At 39.9% G+C, this 17616-nt stretch overlaps 2 protein-coding genes across 5 annotated transcripts in view; one reads left to right on the forward strand and one right to left on the reverse strand.

Moving 5' to 3' along the window:
* Positions 1-2221: 2221 nt before the first annotated feature.
* LOC111868674 (nuclear nucleic acid-binding protein C1D) lies at positions 2222-2698 on the reverse strand. The gene has a single exon (XM_023859549.1). It carries the CDS (start codon positions 2696-2698, stop codon positions 2222-2224), a length of 477 nt encoding a protein of 158 aa, XP_023715317.1.
* Positions 2699-7743: 5045 nt separating this feature from the next.
* LOC111868682 overlaps positions 7744-17616 on the forward strand; it is a 52049-nt gene continuing 42176 nt past the window's right edge. Inside the window, exons 1-4 of one of the 4 annotated variants that reach the window (XM_023859563.2) lie at positions 7744-8236; positions 8345-8493; positions 14000-14279; positions 16001-16172. In XM_023859563.2, the coding sequence (XP_023715331.1) occupies positions 14031-14279; positions 16001-16172 (421 nt within the window). In that variant the 5' untranslated portion in view covers positions 7744-8236; positions 8345-8493; positions 14000-14030. Of the gene's footprint in view, positions 8237-8344; positions 8494-13999; positions 14280-16000; positions 16173-17616 lie in introns of those variants that run through there. The other 3 variants (XM_023859562.2, XM_023859566.2, XM_023859565.2) reach the window with 3 other exon arrangements.

Consider the following 17616-nt stretch of genomic DNA (forward strand, 5'->3'; position numbering starts at 1 on the left):
AGATGTTTTATATGAGTATAAACCAAAACTAAAGTAGTTGTGCCTCTTGCACAGATTTTCTGCTGTGTGAAATCACTGCATCAGTTTCTGCATTTTCTACCTTGCTCCAGCAACACTATAGTGAAGTTTACTTACTCACATTAAAGGAAACATTGAAAATGTTCCCCATTGGCTCATACTTCACCATGCCTTCTAAAGGGTCATTCCATGTGAAATCATCCATAAAAGACGCTCACCATTTTTAAAAAATTCAAAATTTGTACACTTATTTCTACATATTTTCACACCTCAAAAAAAAAGTTAAAAAAATCGTGATCTCCTCGGTTCTCCCGGTACAGCTGTTTTTATAATGCGAAAAAAAAACGCGTTTTCGGCTCAAATGGAGGTTTGCGTTATCTTCTGTATCTCGATAACTATTGAAGCTAGAGACTCCAATGAAAAACCAATTTGTTCCTCATGATATGAACAAGAAATCATATCATTACAAGGTTTTACTCAACTCACTTCCTCTAGGTGTAATTAAGCTCGAAACTTACCTATCGATTTTGGGAAAAACGCTATTTTTCACCTTCAAAAACCAGTGGGAAGGGGATAGTATCAGATTTGTGGTTTCTACCCTTTGCTGTTTCCTACATGGGGAATATAATCACATAGGGTGAACCCCGTACCTAGTTTCCAGCATTTTCCAGGAGTTTTCAAACTTTGCTCTGGGCCCCAAATCGGCCATTTTTAACATCTCATATCTCTGGTGGAGAAGCTTCGAAAAATTTGAAATTCACAGCAAATAATGCTCTATTCTAGAGTAACTTGGAGTTAAAATTACAACTTTGATATTCAAGTAATAGCAAATTTGTGGGCACTTTAAATTTTACAGATTTTGCAGAAAATTGTTCGTTTCTCATTCAAGACGAGATTCAAAGTTTCCATTGGGTAAACCAACAGGCTACACTTCACCCTTTTGTGTATTACTACAAGGCGGACACTATAAGAAAATGCCCAAGCTTGTGTATAATCAGTGATCATCTATGATGTTGCTGTAGCCTTATTACTGCTGTCGTTGAATTGAGTAGGATAGGCAACAAGTGATGTAGTAATTGTGCACAGCTCGATGTGCATGGCACAGGCATCAAATAATATTACTGTACAATATGCTATGGGTTTATTATCCACACATGTGACCCAGTAATATTGACATTTGAGGTGATGTAACTTATTAAACTAACATATTTCTTATTGAGTGGAACATGAGATCTGTCATTACACAGTACAAAAATGTTTAGCAATTTAGTCTTAAATCATTGTTTTACTTTCTGAATCTGTTATATAATCATGCCTACAAATTCTGTAAATGTTTGGTTGACCAATACATGAAATAAACAAAGCTTTCACTATTTGTAAAGATGGTGTATGTTCCCCATAACCAACTCCATGGAGCAGTGTCCTTCTCGAGAAGTTAAACGCTGCTCAGCTACTCAAGAAATGCCCCACATTTATGGAACCCAAAGGCTCCCACTGGTTCCTGTCCTCACCATAACAAAAAGGTGAAAACCAATTTGAAATATATGGAAATCACCCCTTGCACTTATGTCCTCTGACAAACATGCCATTACAATTAAGAGCCAAGAAACACTCTCATAAGAGCATGAACCTCAGAGTTCCTTTCAAGGCAGAAGCCAGGAAGGGTGATAGTGGGAGGTATTCATTACAAACAAATATAGGATCAGTACAGAAATATAATTGTTTCTCAAAAAGTTCATATTTTTCTTACACAGACTGTTCTTTATTCTTTTGTAAAATATTAAATGTTCTGTAATGCATCTTTGGGAAGTATGCCTCAAGTATTATTGGAGGTGAGACTGCTGCCACTACTGGCCTATTGTACTTGCCCCAGATGATGGATGATGCTGATTGTGGAGCAATTGGTGGAATGAAGATTGGCAGAGGAAACCGAATACTCAGATAAAACCTGCTCCTGCACCACTTTGTCCACCATAAATCTCGCATGACCACATCTAGGCTGGAAACTGGGCTGCCATAGTGGGTAGCCAGCGACTAACCACTTTACCTATGTTGCAGCCTTTGCCTCAAGTAAATTTACATATTCACACTTTTCTAATTAATTTTTTTATTTAAATTCAGCATCTTTTAAAAGAACATGAACAAACACAAATGAATTTAATTCTAAATCAAAATAAAGGATACAAAATTTCTTGTGTTTATATCAAACATTATGCTTTGTTAATCTTCCAACAATATCATCATCTATCCTCTCTGGTCCTTGAACCTTCACATCTGTACTCTTATTATCTTTCTGGTTAGGCTGCCACAGTCCACTTCTAATGAATCTCCGGGCAGCAGCTACATCAATATGAGGCATAATGGTTCTACGATCTTCAACTTGCTTAGCCTTGGCAAAATACTCTCTCACTCTATCAATTTCTGACTTAACAGCATGTTTGGTGGGATCCACTCCTTGAGTACGCAGGTAAAGCCAAAATAATGAATTGATAGAATATGACAGAAGCAAATCATATTTTATACGATCATCTATATTGAGCTTTTCATATGCATCTTTCTCACACACAGTCTGTAGAAGTTCTCCAATTCTGTTTACACTGTCATGAAAGTTCTTAATCCTTGAAGTAAAATCAGTATCTGTAGAAAGTTCACCGAAGTCCATCCAACTGTCCTTGGACATTGTATTAAATTCTTTAAAAGTGTAGGTGTTACTTCATCCGTAATAACGAACCTAGAAAAGAAAATGCTGATTGGATATGGTAATACTGAACAATGGCAGGAAGAAAAGATTGCTCCTCCAAATAAATGTTACACTGGAGAAGGAGGGATCTGCATATAAATCAAATACATGAAATCCATTATTACTTACTTTAAGTCTATTTACATATATCTGTAACGTGTCAGCAACGCGTCAGTTCACTTCCGTGAAATTTCATCACTGACTATATTGATTCATATCGTTTCTGTGAACTTGACGGACGCATCCATCCAGCTTCACGTAACGGATACTGCACTGATACCACTACTACTACTTACAATACGGCATTGCGCCAGAGATGTGTGAATGCGTCCGTAAAGATCAAAGAAACGATATGAATCATCACTGACACTGATAGTGACAGTCGTGTTATCTAAACAAAACAGCCAAATAAGTGGAAATTATTTAAAAGGAGAGCTGCATTAGCGAAATCAGAAGAGAGAAAACCCCGGGGAAGTGTTCGTAAAAGTGGGTCAGACGACATCACAGAAAAAGTGCCAGGAAAAAGACACAGCACGTGGTTAAGTAGAAGAAAGCCGATTTGAGAGAAAACGGAAGTGACGTATAAAACAGAAACAACAACCACAGAGGGCGCACACTATACACCAACATGATACCTACACCAGGAAATCCAGAAACAGAAACATGTGACATCTGTCGGAAGGAAGTAAAAGACAACGACAACGCCATAGCGTGCGAATGCTGTGGCAGATGGCAGCACTGGGAATGCAGTGGACTAACCAAAGGCGAATTCGAGACGGTGAAAAGAAAAAACTGCAAGCTAACATGGCTGTGCAGCAAATGCAAAATGCAAATTACGCGAAAGCAAAATAGTGAAGAAGAACCCATCATAAAACTGGCAGAGAAAGTACAAGAAATGCTTAACTTCATGGAGAACGACCTTCAGAAAAAAATCCGAGAAGAGATAGTAAACACCCTACCCGCTGAACTGGAAAAGCTCAAAAACCCGGAACCAAGGACGGAAAATACCGGAGCCACAAATCCCCCAGCAAAGCCGCAGAGCAACCACAACCGCAACGAAGGGGAAGAAACACAAGATGAAAACCCACCAAAAAAATCATACAGAGACAGCGTCATAACGGAAACAAGAAGAAAAATAAATGCACCCCCACCTCCCAGGAGGGAAGCAACACTATATGGGACAAAAGAAGACGATGAAGAACTTCAAGCTGCAGTAAAAATGGCCTGGCTCTTTGTAGGCAGGCTCAGAGAAAACACAAACATAGACACAATCAAGAATTATATCAGAAAGAACGGGATAACAGACGGAGTTGAATGCGAAGAAATACAAACTAGAGGAAGAAGCAAAGCCTTCCGACTGGGGCTCCACTTCAATCGACTATCCGAAGTAGAAGCGCCAGAATTCTGGCCCAAAGGAGTGCGAGTCGAACGCTTCCGATTTCGCTCACGACCATTCCAAGGCACCGACCTCAACGCTTAAGGACGGCAATAATCAAGAAACGACCAACAGCAAAAGAACATTGGATCTACTCCTGTGGAATGTGGAAGGATTAAAGTCAATAATGCAAAACGCCCCGGATACAATAACACAAAATCATGACATTATAGTATTAACCGAAACCTTTCTAACAGAATACACAGCCATACCAGGATATTACACAACGCACAGTTATGCAGTCCAAAAACAAGAAGGAAGACCTAGCGGAGGAGTCTCATGTATTTATAACAACAAAATAGGGGAAAAAATAGCGGAGTATAAAGAAGACAACATGGTACACATAACAACAACATACCTAGAAATAATAGGTCTATATATTCCACCCCAAACCAACATAGAAGATGCAATAGAGAAGATAGCAAGTGCAGTCAGTAGACTAGACCACAAAAAACCAGCCATACTCGCAGGGGATATAAACTGTAGAATTGATAAACCCGACAAAAAAACCCAAGAGGTTACGAAGCTACTACAGGAAGAAGGATTCTGTCTAGCAAATAGAACAGATGTGATGACATACATAGCGCCGAATGGATGCAGCTGTATTGACCTCGTGTTCAAGAAAGGAAACGAGATAGAAATAGAACAACAAACAATAAAAACATCATCAACTTCACCACTAAGGAAACACCTACCGATAAGCACAAGATTCAAATATGGGGGCAAAGAACAGCAAATGAAAACAGAAACAAGCACCCTGAAAAAAACAAGAAGAATCCAAAAATACATATTGGGAAAGCAAGAGGACATCATGCAAATAATAGAACAAAACGAAATCGACGATGCCGCACGGAAGATGACTGAAATACTGCAGAAGGCTGCCCCAACAGCCAAAGAGAGGAAGGCCAAAATATGGTTCGATGCAGAATGTTACAATATGAGAAAAGCAACAATAAAGGCACTACACAGAGCAAGGCAAACTCAGAATAGCAACGAACTAAAAGAATATGCAGAAAAAAGAAAAAGATACAAAGCACTGATAAAAAGTAAGAAAACGGAACACATCGAAAATGAAGGGAAAATGATAGCCGAAGAAGCCGAGAAAGACCCGTTCGTGGCAACCAAAACAACCAAGAAACAAATGCCACAAGAAGTAAATATAAAGATATGGGAACAGCATTTCACCAAGATACTTAGCCAAAATACACCCACCAGCAGCCCCCAAACAGACGACGTCAGGGCATGTCAACCAATCTCACATGCAGAAGTATTAAAAGCTATAAAAAGAACACAAAACAAGAAAGCCGCAGGACCAGATGGAATATATTATGAACATATAAAAGAAGCAAAGGACATTATAGCAAAACCACTAACGGGACTATACAACAGATGCCTCGAAACTGGATCCATACCACAAATTTGGAGAAAATCCCTGATGAAAGTACTGTACAAGGGAAAAGGAGACCCAGAAGACCCGAACAACTACCGAGGGGTAGCGTTAGAAAACACAATGTTCAAGATACTGACCAAAATCCTAACTGACCGTTTAACAACAACAGTAGACTCACTTATCCCGGAAAATCAATTTGGGTTTCGGCCACAAAGATCAACGATACAAGCCATCACAGCACTACTAGAAGCAATTGAAGAAGCATTAAGACACCCACGAGGAAAATACCATGTAGTTTTCATAGATTATAGCAAGGCATTCGACCTACTCGACAGGAGTATAATCACAACAAAACTGAAGGAAATAGTAGGAGAAGAGAACACAACAACAAGACTAATAGGAGACATCCTCAAAAACAATAAAATCATAATAAAAGACACGGTGTCAGAATCCGAAGAAATAACCCAAACAAATGGCGTACTGCAAGGGGACCCCCTCAGCCCATTACTATTCAATATTACAACAGCAGACTTGGCCAAAACAATGGAAAAACACACAGGGGTACAATTAATTATGTATGCCGATGATATGACAATTGGAGGAAAAAATATTGAGGAGCTACAGGAAGCCTCCACTACACTGGAGAACTGGGCAAGACAAAACAAACTTCAAATAAATAAAAACAAAACCCAACTAATGACTTTCAGAAAAGGAGGAAGAAAAGGAAAAAATGATGAAATAAAATTTAATGGAGAACACATAAAATCAGTAAAACAATATAAATACCTCGGCTTAACACTGCAGTCTACATCTACAACATTCACAGCACACATAACAGAAAAATGCACAGCAGCCATCAAAGCTATATACACCATCCGAAACCTGCAACTATTATCGCTAGAAACAGCAATGAAAATATTCCATGCAAAAATTTGTCCCATACTACTATATGGCATAGAGATAACCTGGGAAAAACTATCCAAACAAAACCTGCGGAAAATGGAACAAGTGAAGGCAAGATACCTTAAACTAGCGCTAGGGCTTCCTAAGAACACACAATCCAGACTAACATACGAACTCTGCAAGGAAAATTTCCTATTAGAAGAACTCAGATATCAACTGCCAAGCACAAAAAACTCAGAGGAAGTTATCAAAGAAAGAAAACAAAAAAGAGAGGAAATATGGGAAGAGTTCTACAGCACTGATGCAATGACTGACAGAACCTGGACAGGACCCAACAGAAAATTACGACACACAATTACTAGGTTGGCAACACACAGATTCCACCACAAGATATGCAAGAACGAACGTTTCCACGAAGCAAATGACGCGTGTGTGTGTAAACACTGTGATAAAAAGTGCAGTAGATACCACATTACCATATGCAAAAACTTAACCACATCAATAACCGAATACAGTCGCGAATAGAAAACAATTACTCTATGCACATTGTGCGCATTCCCGTATTATATAGATTTCATGCAACTGACCGGACGCGGTACTGACACGTCACGGGTATGTGTATGTAAATAGACCTTTATGGAGCTGAGACCTTGAGAAACCAAATCTGCTTCTACTCAAGAATTTCCCAGCATTTTATGGAACCTGAAGGTTCATTACTGTGTTCACAAGAGTCCTCCACTGGTACCTATCCTGAGCTAGATCAATCCAATCCATACCATCCTATATCTCTAAGATCCATTCTAATATTGTCCACCCACCTACGCCTTTGTCTTCCCATTGGTCTCTTTTTCTTTTGGCTTTCCCACCAATATCCTATATGCATTCCTCTTCTCCCCCATTCGTACTACATGCCCTGCCTACCTCATCCTCCTTGACTTGATCATTCTAATGAAGTCCATTATAGAAGATAAAAATAATGTGTTGTCACGTGTAGGATGGTACCCGTGACGAAATGACGGGTTATAGTTTGGATGATTGGATTTATTAGCACTTTCGTTACACTCTTTCTCTTAAGTACATTTAAAGACAGTGCTATCGCTGATCTACACACACTTCATCATTCACCACTGTACACGCACTAGGATTCTCTGTCTTCTACCAGCTGTCTCCTAGCAACGGGTCTCCAGTCTCCACACAGAAACTGTCACTTCAGATTATTACAAATAGTACATACGAAATCTTACGATCACACTTTACCTCCTCACAGGCAGAACTCCTGTATTCTGTAGTCCTGCTTGCTTGCTTCTGCCGCTAGTTTCACTACTACTAGTTTTCGTCTGGACTGACCGTAGACATGTAGCTTCGAAACGGACGGCATTGGAAATATCGCGATCTACAATTCTGCTCAGTCAGTTAATGCAACTACTGCTCTTTTATGCTACAACACTTTCCACATCCAGGTTCTACGTACCTTAACTCCATTACATTAATTCGACCACATGAATAATTATCCACAGGCTATTCATTGCACGACTCACTGTGCGGGAGATTGATGTACATGATGTACATCGCAGGCCGTGTGTTTCGGCGTATGATCAGAGTGATCAGAGGGATCAGAGTGACCGAGAGTGCGGTTGTTGTGGGCAGGTGATATGTTGTGTACCGTACATTTATCTCTTACTCAAAAATGGTACTGTAAAAATTGTGAATAAGTGTACTCTTGAGCATGTGTAGGCAGCATTATAATGCGGTAAGAATTAATATTTATGTTATTTTTCACACATACGGATATTAAATTTTTGGACATAGTATGTCAGCCTGTCATCCCAGACTAAGCCACTTTGGCTTCTTATTCCAGATACGTTACATCATCATACTTTGATTATGTAAATGATGTATGCTGCTTACTGACCAGGCAAATGCAGTAACATAAACGCAGATAACATCATAGAAACTTGTAGATGAGAACATTAAGTCAGATCTTTTAACTACACAAGGGTGTGTCTGGTAAGTCATTTTGGGGCCAAACTTCAGTACCAGACAGATGAAAACGATACGGCATTCTGCTTTCCGGTGTGTAAATCTAATGCTCGTGTTATTTTGACATGATTTTGATAATTTTTACGAAAATTCTTTGAGATTCTTTGGCTTAATTAAAGACAGTATGGTCTTCATTCCTTCAAGACAAAGCTCATCTTACCTGTAAAAATAAATACTAAACCATGACTATTGATAGTTCATCATCCAAGAACTTAAAGTAACATTGTTTCATTATATTATTAGTAAATGAAACTCAGCTTTCACATTGTCCACTAACTGTTGTATGGCTTTATACTAAATAAGAAAGCTGTGCAAAGATATGACATATCTTTTTTCATATACTCTTGACATGTCACACACAGCCTTCTGCTGTCCTAAAATGGTCCACTGTGTTTAGAATATTTAGCCTGCAAAATATTGTTTGAGTACATTGCCACTATAGATGCTTAAAATTTAATCTAACCAGTCAAGCCATTTTCAGCATTTTGGCTGCTGTAGGGCATACTCTTATAATATTGAAGATGTCACCAGTGCAGTTTTATTTAGAGAGAAGGTCTCCATAAATCAGTGAAATTTAATAAAGATCTTCATGACCGCTTAAAAAAATCACTATTTTGTGTTAAAATTTTCTTGGGCAATCAGCTGTGTCAATGTTGAGGTAAAAACCAGTGTTTCATAGTAGATTCTAAAGTGTTCTGATGATGGGGTATAATACAATATCCTGGGAGCTAGAAAACACAACGTTTCGTCACTGAACAACCCCCATCAGAGCCAGAGTTACTTTATGACTGGCGGTGTACCGCATATCAGTTCGACACGCCCTAGAGACTGACAACCAGTAATTTTATTTTCCATCAGAATACTTCCGGTTATAGTCCTTGTGTAACATCTTTTTGCCTGTCGTTTAGAATTACTGTTGGTCCTTGCCAGTGCAGTCATTCTCGGGTCCTAGTCTCGCAGGACTAATGACCAAATTTTACTGTCTCAGCTTTGAGATTTATAGGTCCCCATATTTATATGAACAGGTTGGCCCAGTTATACCCCTAGACACTGGGTTCTAGGACAGCCCCTGTCAGTTCAGAGTTCAGAGTCACTTTACGACTGGCGGTTTACCGCCAATCAGTTCATCTTGGCACCAAGGCCCTTGAGACTCATGGTCAGATTTTATTTTTCTTCAATTGAACACTTGCAGTCATAGTCCTTATGTAACATCCCCTCTGATGAGAGGATGGATCCCTCATTTACAAATTTCTGCTGGCCCTCACCAGCATATTCATTCTCAGGTTTGAGTCCCGTAGGACTCGTGACTACATTTTACTGTCTTGGGCAACTCCTGAGTTGAATTGAGTTTTACGTTATGACCGACAGTCAGTCAGCCAGTTTGTCTTGGAATAAAGCACCCATCTGCAGCTCATGACCAGGTTTTTATTACTGTAAGACATTTGAGGGTTGATGTGGGGCGCTCTCTCTGATGAGAGGATGGGCCTGCCGTTTACAGTTGCTGCTGGCCTTCGCCAGCGAAGTCATTCTTGGGTTCAAGTCCCATGGGACTCGCAACCATATTTTATTGATTCAGTTTCAAGACTCGCCTCCTATGACTTGCAGGGCTACCATGGAGGTATTCAACCCTGCCTCCAAACCGGTCAGATTCACTACAGTTATTTAATTACCTGAGACCAGACCATGCTCCAGTGCATAGAAAAAATGGAAAATATGTGAAGACATGTAGTGCCTACCATTAGTGCCATCTGTGGAATAAAACCTGAGCACTCAAGACAAACTATCGAAACCCATGAAGAATCTCTCATATCATACAAATCTTCTCTGTGTGTTGGTAACCTCATTGCTTATGGGGGGAACGCAGATGGAAGAAATGCCCAAACTGGGATGGCTGATTGGATTGGTTAAGCATGCCATATTGGCTGACTCCTTGTATTTTCTATACCTGCTGTTACTTTCAATTTCCAAAATTCTATCTTCATCCCAATGTTGGGCTAACTTTGATTTTTCTAAAAGACCATCTTTGAGATTGTACCTATGTTCACGGAGTCACACAGCTAGAGGTCTGCCTCTTTCGCCAATATAGCTTCTGCCACATTCACAGGATATACTGTGAATGCACTGTGCTGTCTGTAGCAGATCTTTTTCTGGCTTCGTTTCATGAGTGAACTCCTAAGAGTGTGTTCAGCTTTGAAGATAATCCTGATGTTACACCGCTGTCCAGAAATTATCCAACTTAATTTTTTTCTGCTGTAAGTAATGAAAATTTCGAGACAGCCAACCCCAGTCACAATACAGATAGACCAAAAACAACTGGAGAATGTGAAATGTTTTAAATATTAGGGTAGCTTGTTAACAGATGATTGAAGGTGTACGTGTGAAATTAAATCTAGGATTGCCATGGCAAAAGCTGCATTTAGCAAGAAGAAGAATCTTTTTACCAGCAAATTGGACTTAAATTTGAGAAACTAGTGAAATGCTACATTTGGAGCATTGCTTTGTATGGGGCTGAAACTTGGACACTTCAGACAGTAGATCAGAAACACCTGGAAAGCTTTGAAATGTGGTGTTGGAGAAGGATGGAGAAGATCAGTTGGACCGATTATGTGAGAAATGAAGAAGTGTTATTTAGAATCAGTGAGCAGAGGAATATCCTACACGAAATAAGAAAACAGAAGTCTAATTCGATAGGTCATATCTTACGCGGTAACTGCCTTCTAAAAGAAGTTATTGAAGGAAAGATAGAGGGGTGGATAGAAGTGACCAGAAGACATAAGAAGATGCTGGATGACCTTGGGGACAGAAGAATGATATTTTCATTTGAAGGAGAAAGCTCTAGATCGCATCAAGTTGGGGAACTGTTTTGGAAGAGACTGTGGACCTGTCGTCTTGACAGATTACTGATGAATGAATGAAGTAATGGCCAAAGGGGTGGGGAAACTGAGCATAATAGTAGAAGGGACTTTCATGCCCACGAATGATTTTTTGCTGACTCACAACCCTGCCGGATGAGTCTGTGGCTGCGAGATAGCAAAGTGGTGTAACATGTGTTCATCGCATTCTTGTTTCGCTCAAGATGACAGAACGCTTGGAGCAGCGATACTGCATCAAGTGTTGTCAGAAACTTTGGAATACCCAAGCAGAAACAATCCACAAAATTCAGCAGGCTTTTGGCAATGATGCAATGGGGGTCACTCAAATTAAAGAGTGGTTCAGCCTCTTTAAAGATGGCCATATGTCAGCAGACAGTTACCAGTATTCCGAGACACCATCAATGAGCTGAAATGCTGATGTCATTGAAAAAGTGTGGACATTGATCATGGAGGACCATTGTTTGACCATCTGGGAAGTTGCTAATGAGGTTGGGATCAGCAGAGGTTCCACAAACACAACTTTAACTGAGGATTTGGGCATGGGAAGAGTGGTGGCAAAATTTTTGTCCAAGCTGCTTTCGCTGGAGCAGCAACAACTCTGCCTTGAGGTCACGCAGGATATGTTGGAGTGCACCAACAGGGATCCTGAGTTCCTGAAGACTGTGATCACTGGTGATGAGTCATGGGTGTATGGATATGATCCGGAAACCAAGGTCCAGGCATCACAATGGAAGCATCCAACATCCCCGAGGCCCAAAAGAGCGTATTTTTGATTACCGGGGTGTTGTGCATCATGAGTACGCACCAGTAGACCAAACTGTCAATAAAGAGTACTACCAAGAAGTCCTCCGCTATCTTCATGATGCAGTTTGGCACAAGAGACCAGAGCTGTGGGACGCACGCAACTGGCAGCTGCATCATGACAATGCACCAGCTCATTCATCACACCTGATCCAGGGTTTCCTGTCCAAGCACGGCATTCCGCAGGTTTGCCAAGCTCCCTACTCTCCTGACATGGCTCCTTGTGATTTCTGGCTTTTCCCAAGATTGAAGACACTGCTAAAAGGCTCTTGTTCTGACAGCCGCGAGGACATCATACAGAACACGACAGCACAGCTGCACACCATTTCAAAATAAGCCTTCCCGAATTGCTTCCAGTGATGGAAGGACCGCTGGGCTAAGTGCGTGGAGTCACAGTGGGCCTACTTTGAAGGGGATTAGGTATTGTAACCACCCAGATACAGAACTTTGTTTTCCCGGCCCAAGGTCAGATACTTTTTGGACAGAGTAGTATATTGATTCCCTGTACGTTTGACTGTCTCTGAAACACCCTTCACACATGGGATATACACAGCCCAGAGGCTTTTGGTCTTTATTCAGATGACTGCTATGCTTGGAATTAATGACCGAGTCATTGAAACCCTGGGGATAACCACAGAGCTGGAGATCACATTTCAGGCTGCATATTTCATTAACTAGATCTTGTCGTTCTTGGCATATGGTGGAAGCTCTATTGTGGAGGCTCTAAATCAAACCTCTTTTTACATGCGGCAGATGGTTAGAGTTGAAGTTGAGATATCAGCCAGTATCTATGAGTTTCCTGTAGACTTTGGTGGCTAGGGTTGTCTCTTTTCTGATGACCAGAACATCCAGAAAGGCAATCTGGGTATCTTCTTTAATCTATGATGACACTTTATGAAACAGCCTGTATGTAGTACATGCATGTATACTGTGTCCATCTTTACGTAGAAGGAAAACATATTTGCTCTACCTTATTCCTTATCACATCATTTAAGCAGATGACACAGGTTATTTATACAAGAAGGGACTGCATATATTTTAGAAATGTGGTCCTTGATTGTGTCACATGAATGCATACTAAAGAGGCTCAAGTGTATGATGACGCTGGCCAGTTTCAAAACTGTGATGATTATCCAGTGTCTGACGTTAAGAAATCTTTCATGGGCTCTTGACTTAAGTACCAGATGCTCCTTCTCACTAACACAAAGCGATGGACATGATCCAGAACCAGCTTTAAATCTGATCATGTTCTTTTGAAATCATGCTTCCTATACAATTGCTGAGGCAGAGCAGTTAGAGGGTGAATTTGACCACTCACATGTAATACATTATCTTGACTGCATGCCACCATGCTTTTTATGCATCCTGTTTGGTTGCGGATTACAACACCCGCAACCAAACAGGGAACACGCAACACGAGACACGATATACCCTGAGAATAAGAGGAATGACTCCCATAGTGGTGAAACTATGCGTGGTGTTAGAATTGGGACAGATAAGATAAATAATCTTAACAAGTTTTTAGTATATATATTTATTATAATCGACGAACATTTTTAAATACTTCTTAAATTTTACAATGACGTAATGGCAAGCAATGAAATAGATTGACGTAAATAGAGCACCTGATGATGGCACTGTAGTGCCGAAACATGTTGTGAAGTAACAAGTAAAATTGAGTGCACTAAAAGACGGACATTGCTTACATATAATGGACGAAGATAGTGCAACAGGACGCTAAAATACAACATTATATGGATTTGATTAGACTGGCTGCAAACAATACTCTGTCATTTCAGGTACTGTGTGTGAGTTGTGTGCAAACAGGTAATGTCTGTGGAAAATCTGCACAAAGATTGCACTCCAAGTGTGGGTTCTGTAGTCATGGATTCCACTGATGTGTCTGGTTCAATTAACGATGTATCTGCATCTTCTGAGTCTTCGAAACAACCTATGGCCTTCATGATACATTTTTCTGATAACAAAGATATTGCTTTGCCAAAACTACAAGAGAATTTCAGCAAATATGCTGTAAGACACAAAAGGATCCCATCATTACCAAATGTTGAAGATAGCAAGGTGACAATCACTGTCCTCAAGTATTTTATGTAGAATCAAGTTGGTACCCAGGTTAAAGTTGATGAACCTTTATTCATCCTTGTAAAGAGTAGTTAGCTAACTTAATCTAACAGTTTTGAATTATAATATTGGTAGAGCTGTAAGCATTATTTTTATTAATATGTTAACAAGTTTAGCTCTTGTTCTGAACAGCAGCTGGCGCTCCATGTCATTTCTAAACCAGATGTAGATTACAAACTGGAGAAGAAACTGATATTATAACTTTTTAATATAGGGAAGTCTAATTCACTGTGGCAGCACATCCATATGTTAGCCCTGCCCATTTGTTATCATGTGGGAAAAATGGGAGAAATTTAATTTCTGAAAATATGGGCTCTTATACGCTGTGTTGCTAGGAGCATATGTATTTAAGCAGGAATATATTTTGCTCTAATTTGATCTACACAGATTACATAAAAAAGATGATCTGTCACTATCATTTATGTATATGATATTTCTTCAAAAGTAGAGGGTTCAAGTACATTTTCTGTGATAAAATTCCCTTGATTAGAACTTATATCCATTCAAAATGAAAAATCAGGTATGTCAATAAAAAATAATTTATGCCTCTGCAGTAGTCAGACATGCACTTTTCCTCATGTATGGTTTTGAACTTTGAACTAAATTTCATACTTTTCATACATTTCATGCACTTGTTTGAGATTCTCACAGTGGTTGTTATGAAGAGTTCTATCTTCTGAGACAGAATGCTATGTAGTCCATTTGAAAGTCAGCTGACTTTTTATAGGAGGAGGGTCAAAGAATAATCCAAGCAAGAAAATAGCATTAAGCGGTAGCAAGCAAAGCATGCTGCCTGCCTCACGTTGGTTTCTTGCTTAGCTTGTTCTTTGACCCTGAAAATGGAGGAGACATGTTCCTCCAAAACATTGATTGACTTTCAGTGGACTACACACCATTATAGAACTCAAACATTTTTAAAGTTTTTCAAATATCAAAATATTCTTTTGTGTTAATTTTGATCCTGAAGCAAAGTCTTATTTCTTGAAAGGATTGTAAATTAGAGAATATAAACAAGGGGAGAACTTTTATCTATGCTGACTCTCAGAGAGGACAGGAAAAAAAAAAAGAAGGGTCAGAAATTCAGTCATGGTCCATACTAGCTTATATGCTTTCAAAGTATGACTTTGGCTTCTATTTTACTAGAAGTTCAAATATTAAATTTTGTCAGAATCTCAGTATAACAAGAGCATTTATCTTGAGGCTAAATTAGGAGTTTCACAATACAAGGGAGTCCAGACTGTTTACTATGGGCCAAAATTACATTTCTTTGGTAAAGTTCCATGAGGACCAATAATATAAAATTTCTTTGAAAATATGTTCAGCCAGAGTAGGGGTTTTCATGTGCAGAGACTGGGCTTCTATTAGTACACAATGCAAGAAAGGTATTAGAACAGTCATTATTTTTCTCTGACCAATTCAATAAACCTCCAAGGAAGACACATGAGAGAGGGTTCAGTTTCAAAATAAAACTGAGTTGGGCCCTGGAAATGAATATTTTGTGGGACACTTAGGAAAGTGCATGCCACTGTAGTGGAATTTCACCAGAGAAACAACAAAGTACAGGCTTGTCACTGGAGGAGCGCCAGGTGCAGTTTTGATCAGTATTGTTTCCCTTACAGAATGAGTAAGGCTTAGGTTTGACTTTTTGTTTATTGTGCTAGAAAGCAAAAGGTGAAGCAAATGCTGTGCAAGCTGTAGGTCTCTCTCCCTTGCCTATGAGAGGTGCCCGACGGGGTGGCTACCACTCAGAGGGCTACTTTTCCAGTGATCAGGAAGAGGATTTAAGGGGCAGAAGTGACTTCTTTCTTAAGAAGTTCAAGAATCTTGAGAAAGGTAAATTCCAGTTTTCACAGTTGTCATGCTGTCTTCCTGTGTCCAGGTGACAACAAAATATTTGGGGAAGTGTCAGCCATGAAACTGGATTTAAACAAAATCTCGCAATTGTGGCTGTTCCCAGTGCCTGAGCATACTCTCTCTGAGAATGAGAGTGCCCAGACCTTGGTGCTGAGTACTGTTTAAACATGTTGGTCTTTGTTTCTGGAGACCAAATATCCAAGAATGGGAAGTTCCATATTAATATGGAATGGCATGATATTTCAAAGAGGGCTTTGGAAATGATTTATATTTCATAGTTAGTTCTGAAAAATGCTGAATTCTACAAGTCTGCAAGATTTGTCAGTTTGTTATGTAAAATTTCATGACACTTGCAAGAGAGACATCTGCTCTTAAAAAAAGAATACTTTCCATGATTGTGCCATGGAAAATCAGTCTTTGATATTGTCTAGGTAAGATCATAATGTGACTGACGTAGAGTTTGCCTCATTGGCAGGGAAGAAAATTGAGCTATGAAGAGCCTGAAAATTGAAGAGAGCAGAAGAAACTTACCCAGTCTCTGTTGTTGAATGCAGCACATCACAGTCTTTTAGGAGGTCTAGCTTTAGTTGTGGGAGAACTGACAAGGATGTACACATTGCCATTTTGTTCTTATGCACACAGCTGTTCACATTTTTGGAAAGATAAAGTAGGCACATCTTTATGAAAATTCTCTTTCTTAGTAATTTGGTGACAGCTGAGCAATAACCACGTGTTTTACCCAGAAAAAGCCATTGGCATTCCCTTTAGCCCTGAGAAATTGTGAGGTGGTAGCTTATAATAGGGGGATGAAGTTACACCAGAGTCTAATCAGTCAGTACTAGATGGAGGTTCTCCTTTTGCATTGGCCACTGAATACACAGCATACGAGGGGGGACCCAAAAATAACCGGAACCGACCTGTTGCGCGCGCATGCTTTGTAGTTACGAGTTGTGCTGCTAGGTGGTATTAGCTGGGGGTCTCCCGCGACTGTTAGTGAGTTGGCGTCAGTGTGAGTTAAGTGGGATGTCTGTGGTGCTCTGTTGTGTGCGTTCCTGTTTCAACCCTTTGGCGTTTAGTGAGATGGCCGACCAGAAGGAACAAAGAGTGTGCGTGAAATTTTGCTCTCTGTTAGGGAAAACTGCAGCCAAGACTGTTGGGATGCTTTGGCAAGCCTTTAATGATGATGCTTTGGGGAAATCACAGGTCTACGAGTGGTTTTCCCGTTTCAAATCTGGCAACATGTCAACAGAAGACATGCCACGCCCCGGGCGTCCTTCGACAGGAAGAAATGACGAAAACATTGCCAAAATCAAACGTGCAATTGATGAAGATCGTCGAAAGACCATTGACCAACTTTCTGAGGAAACGAACATCTCATGGAGCACGGTCCAGCGAATTTTAACCGAAGGTTTGCACATGAGAC

This window comes from Cryptotermes secundus, unplaced genomic scaffold (genome assembly GCF_002891405.2).
Source record: "Cryptotermes secundus unplaced genomic scaffold, Csec_1.0 scaffold857, whole genome shotgun sequence".
Lineage (NCBI taxonomy): Eukaryota > Metazoa > Arthropoda > Insecta > Blattodea > Kalotermitidae > Cryptotermes > Cryptotermes secundus.

Excerpts from the sequence above, each read along its gene's own strand:
- LOC111868674 (XM_023859549.1), bottom strand. The coding sequence starts at position 2,698 with ATGTCCAAGGACAGTTGGATGGACTTCGGTGAACTTTCTACAGATACT.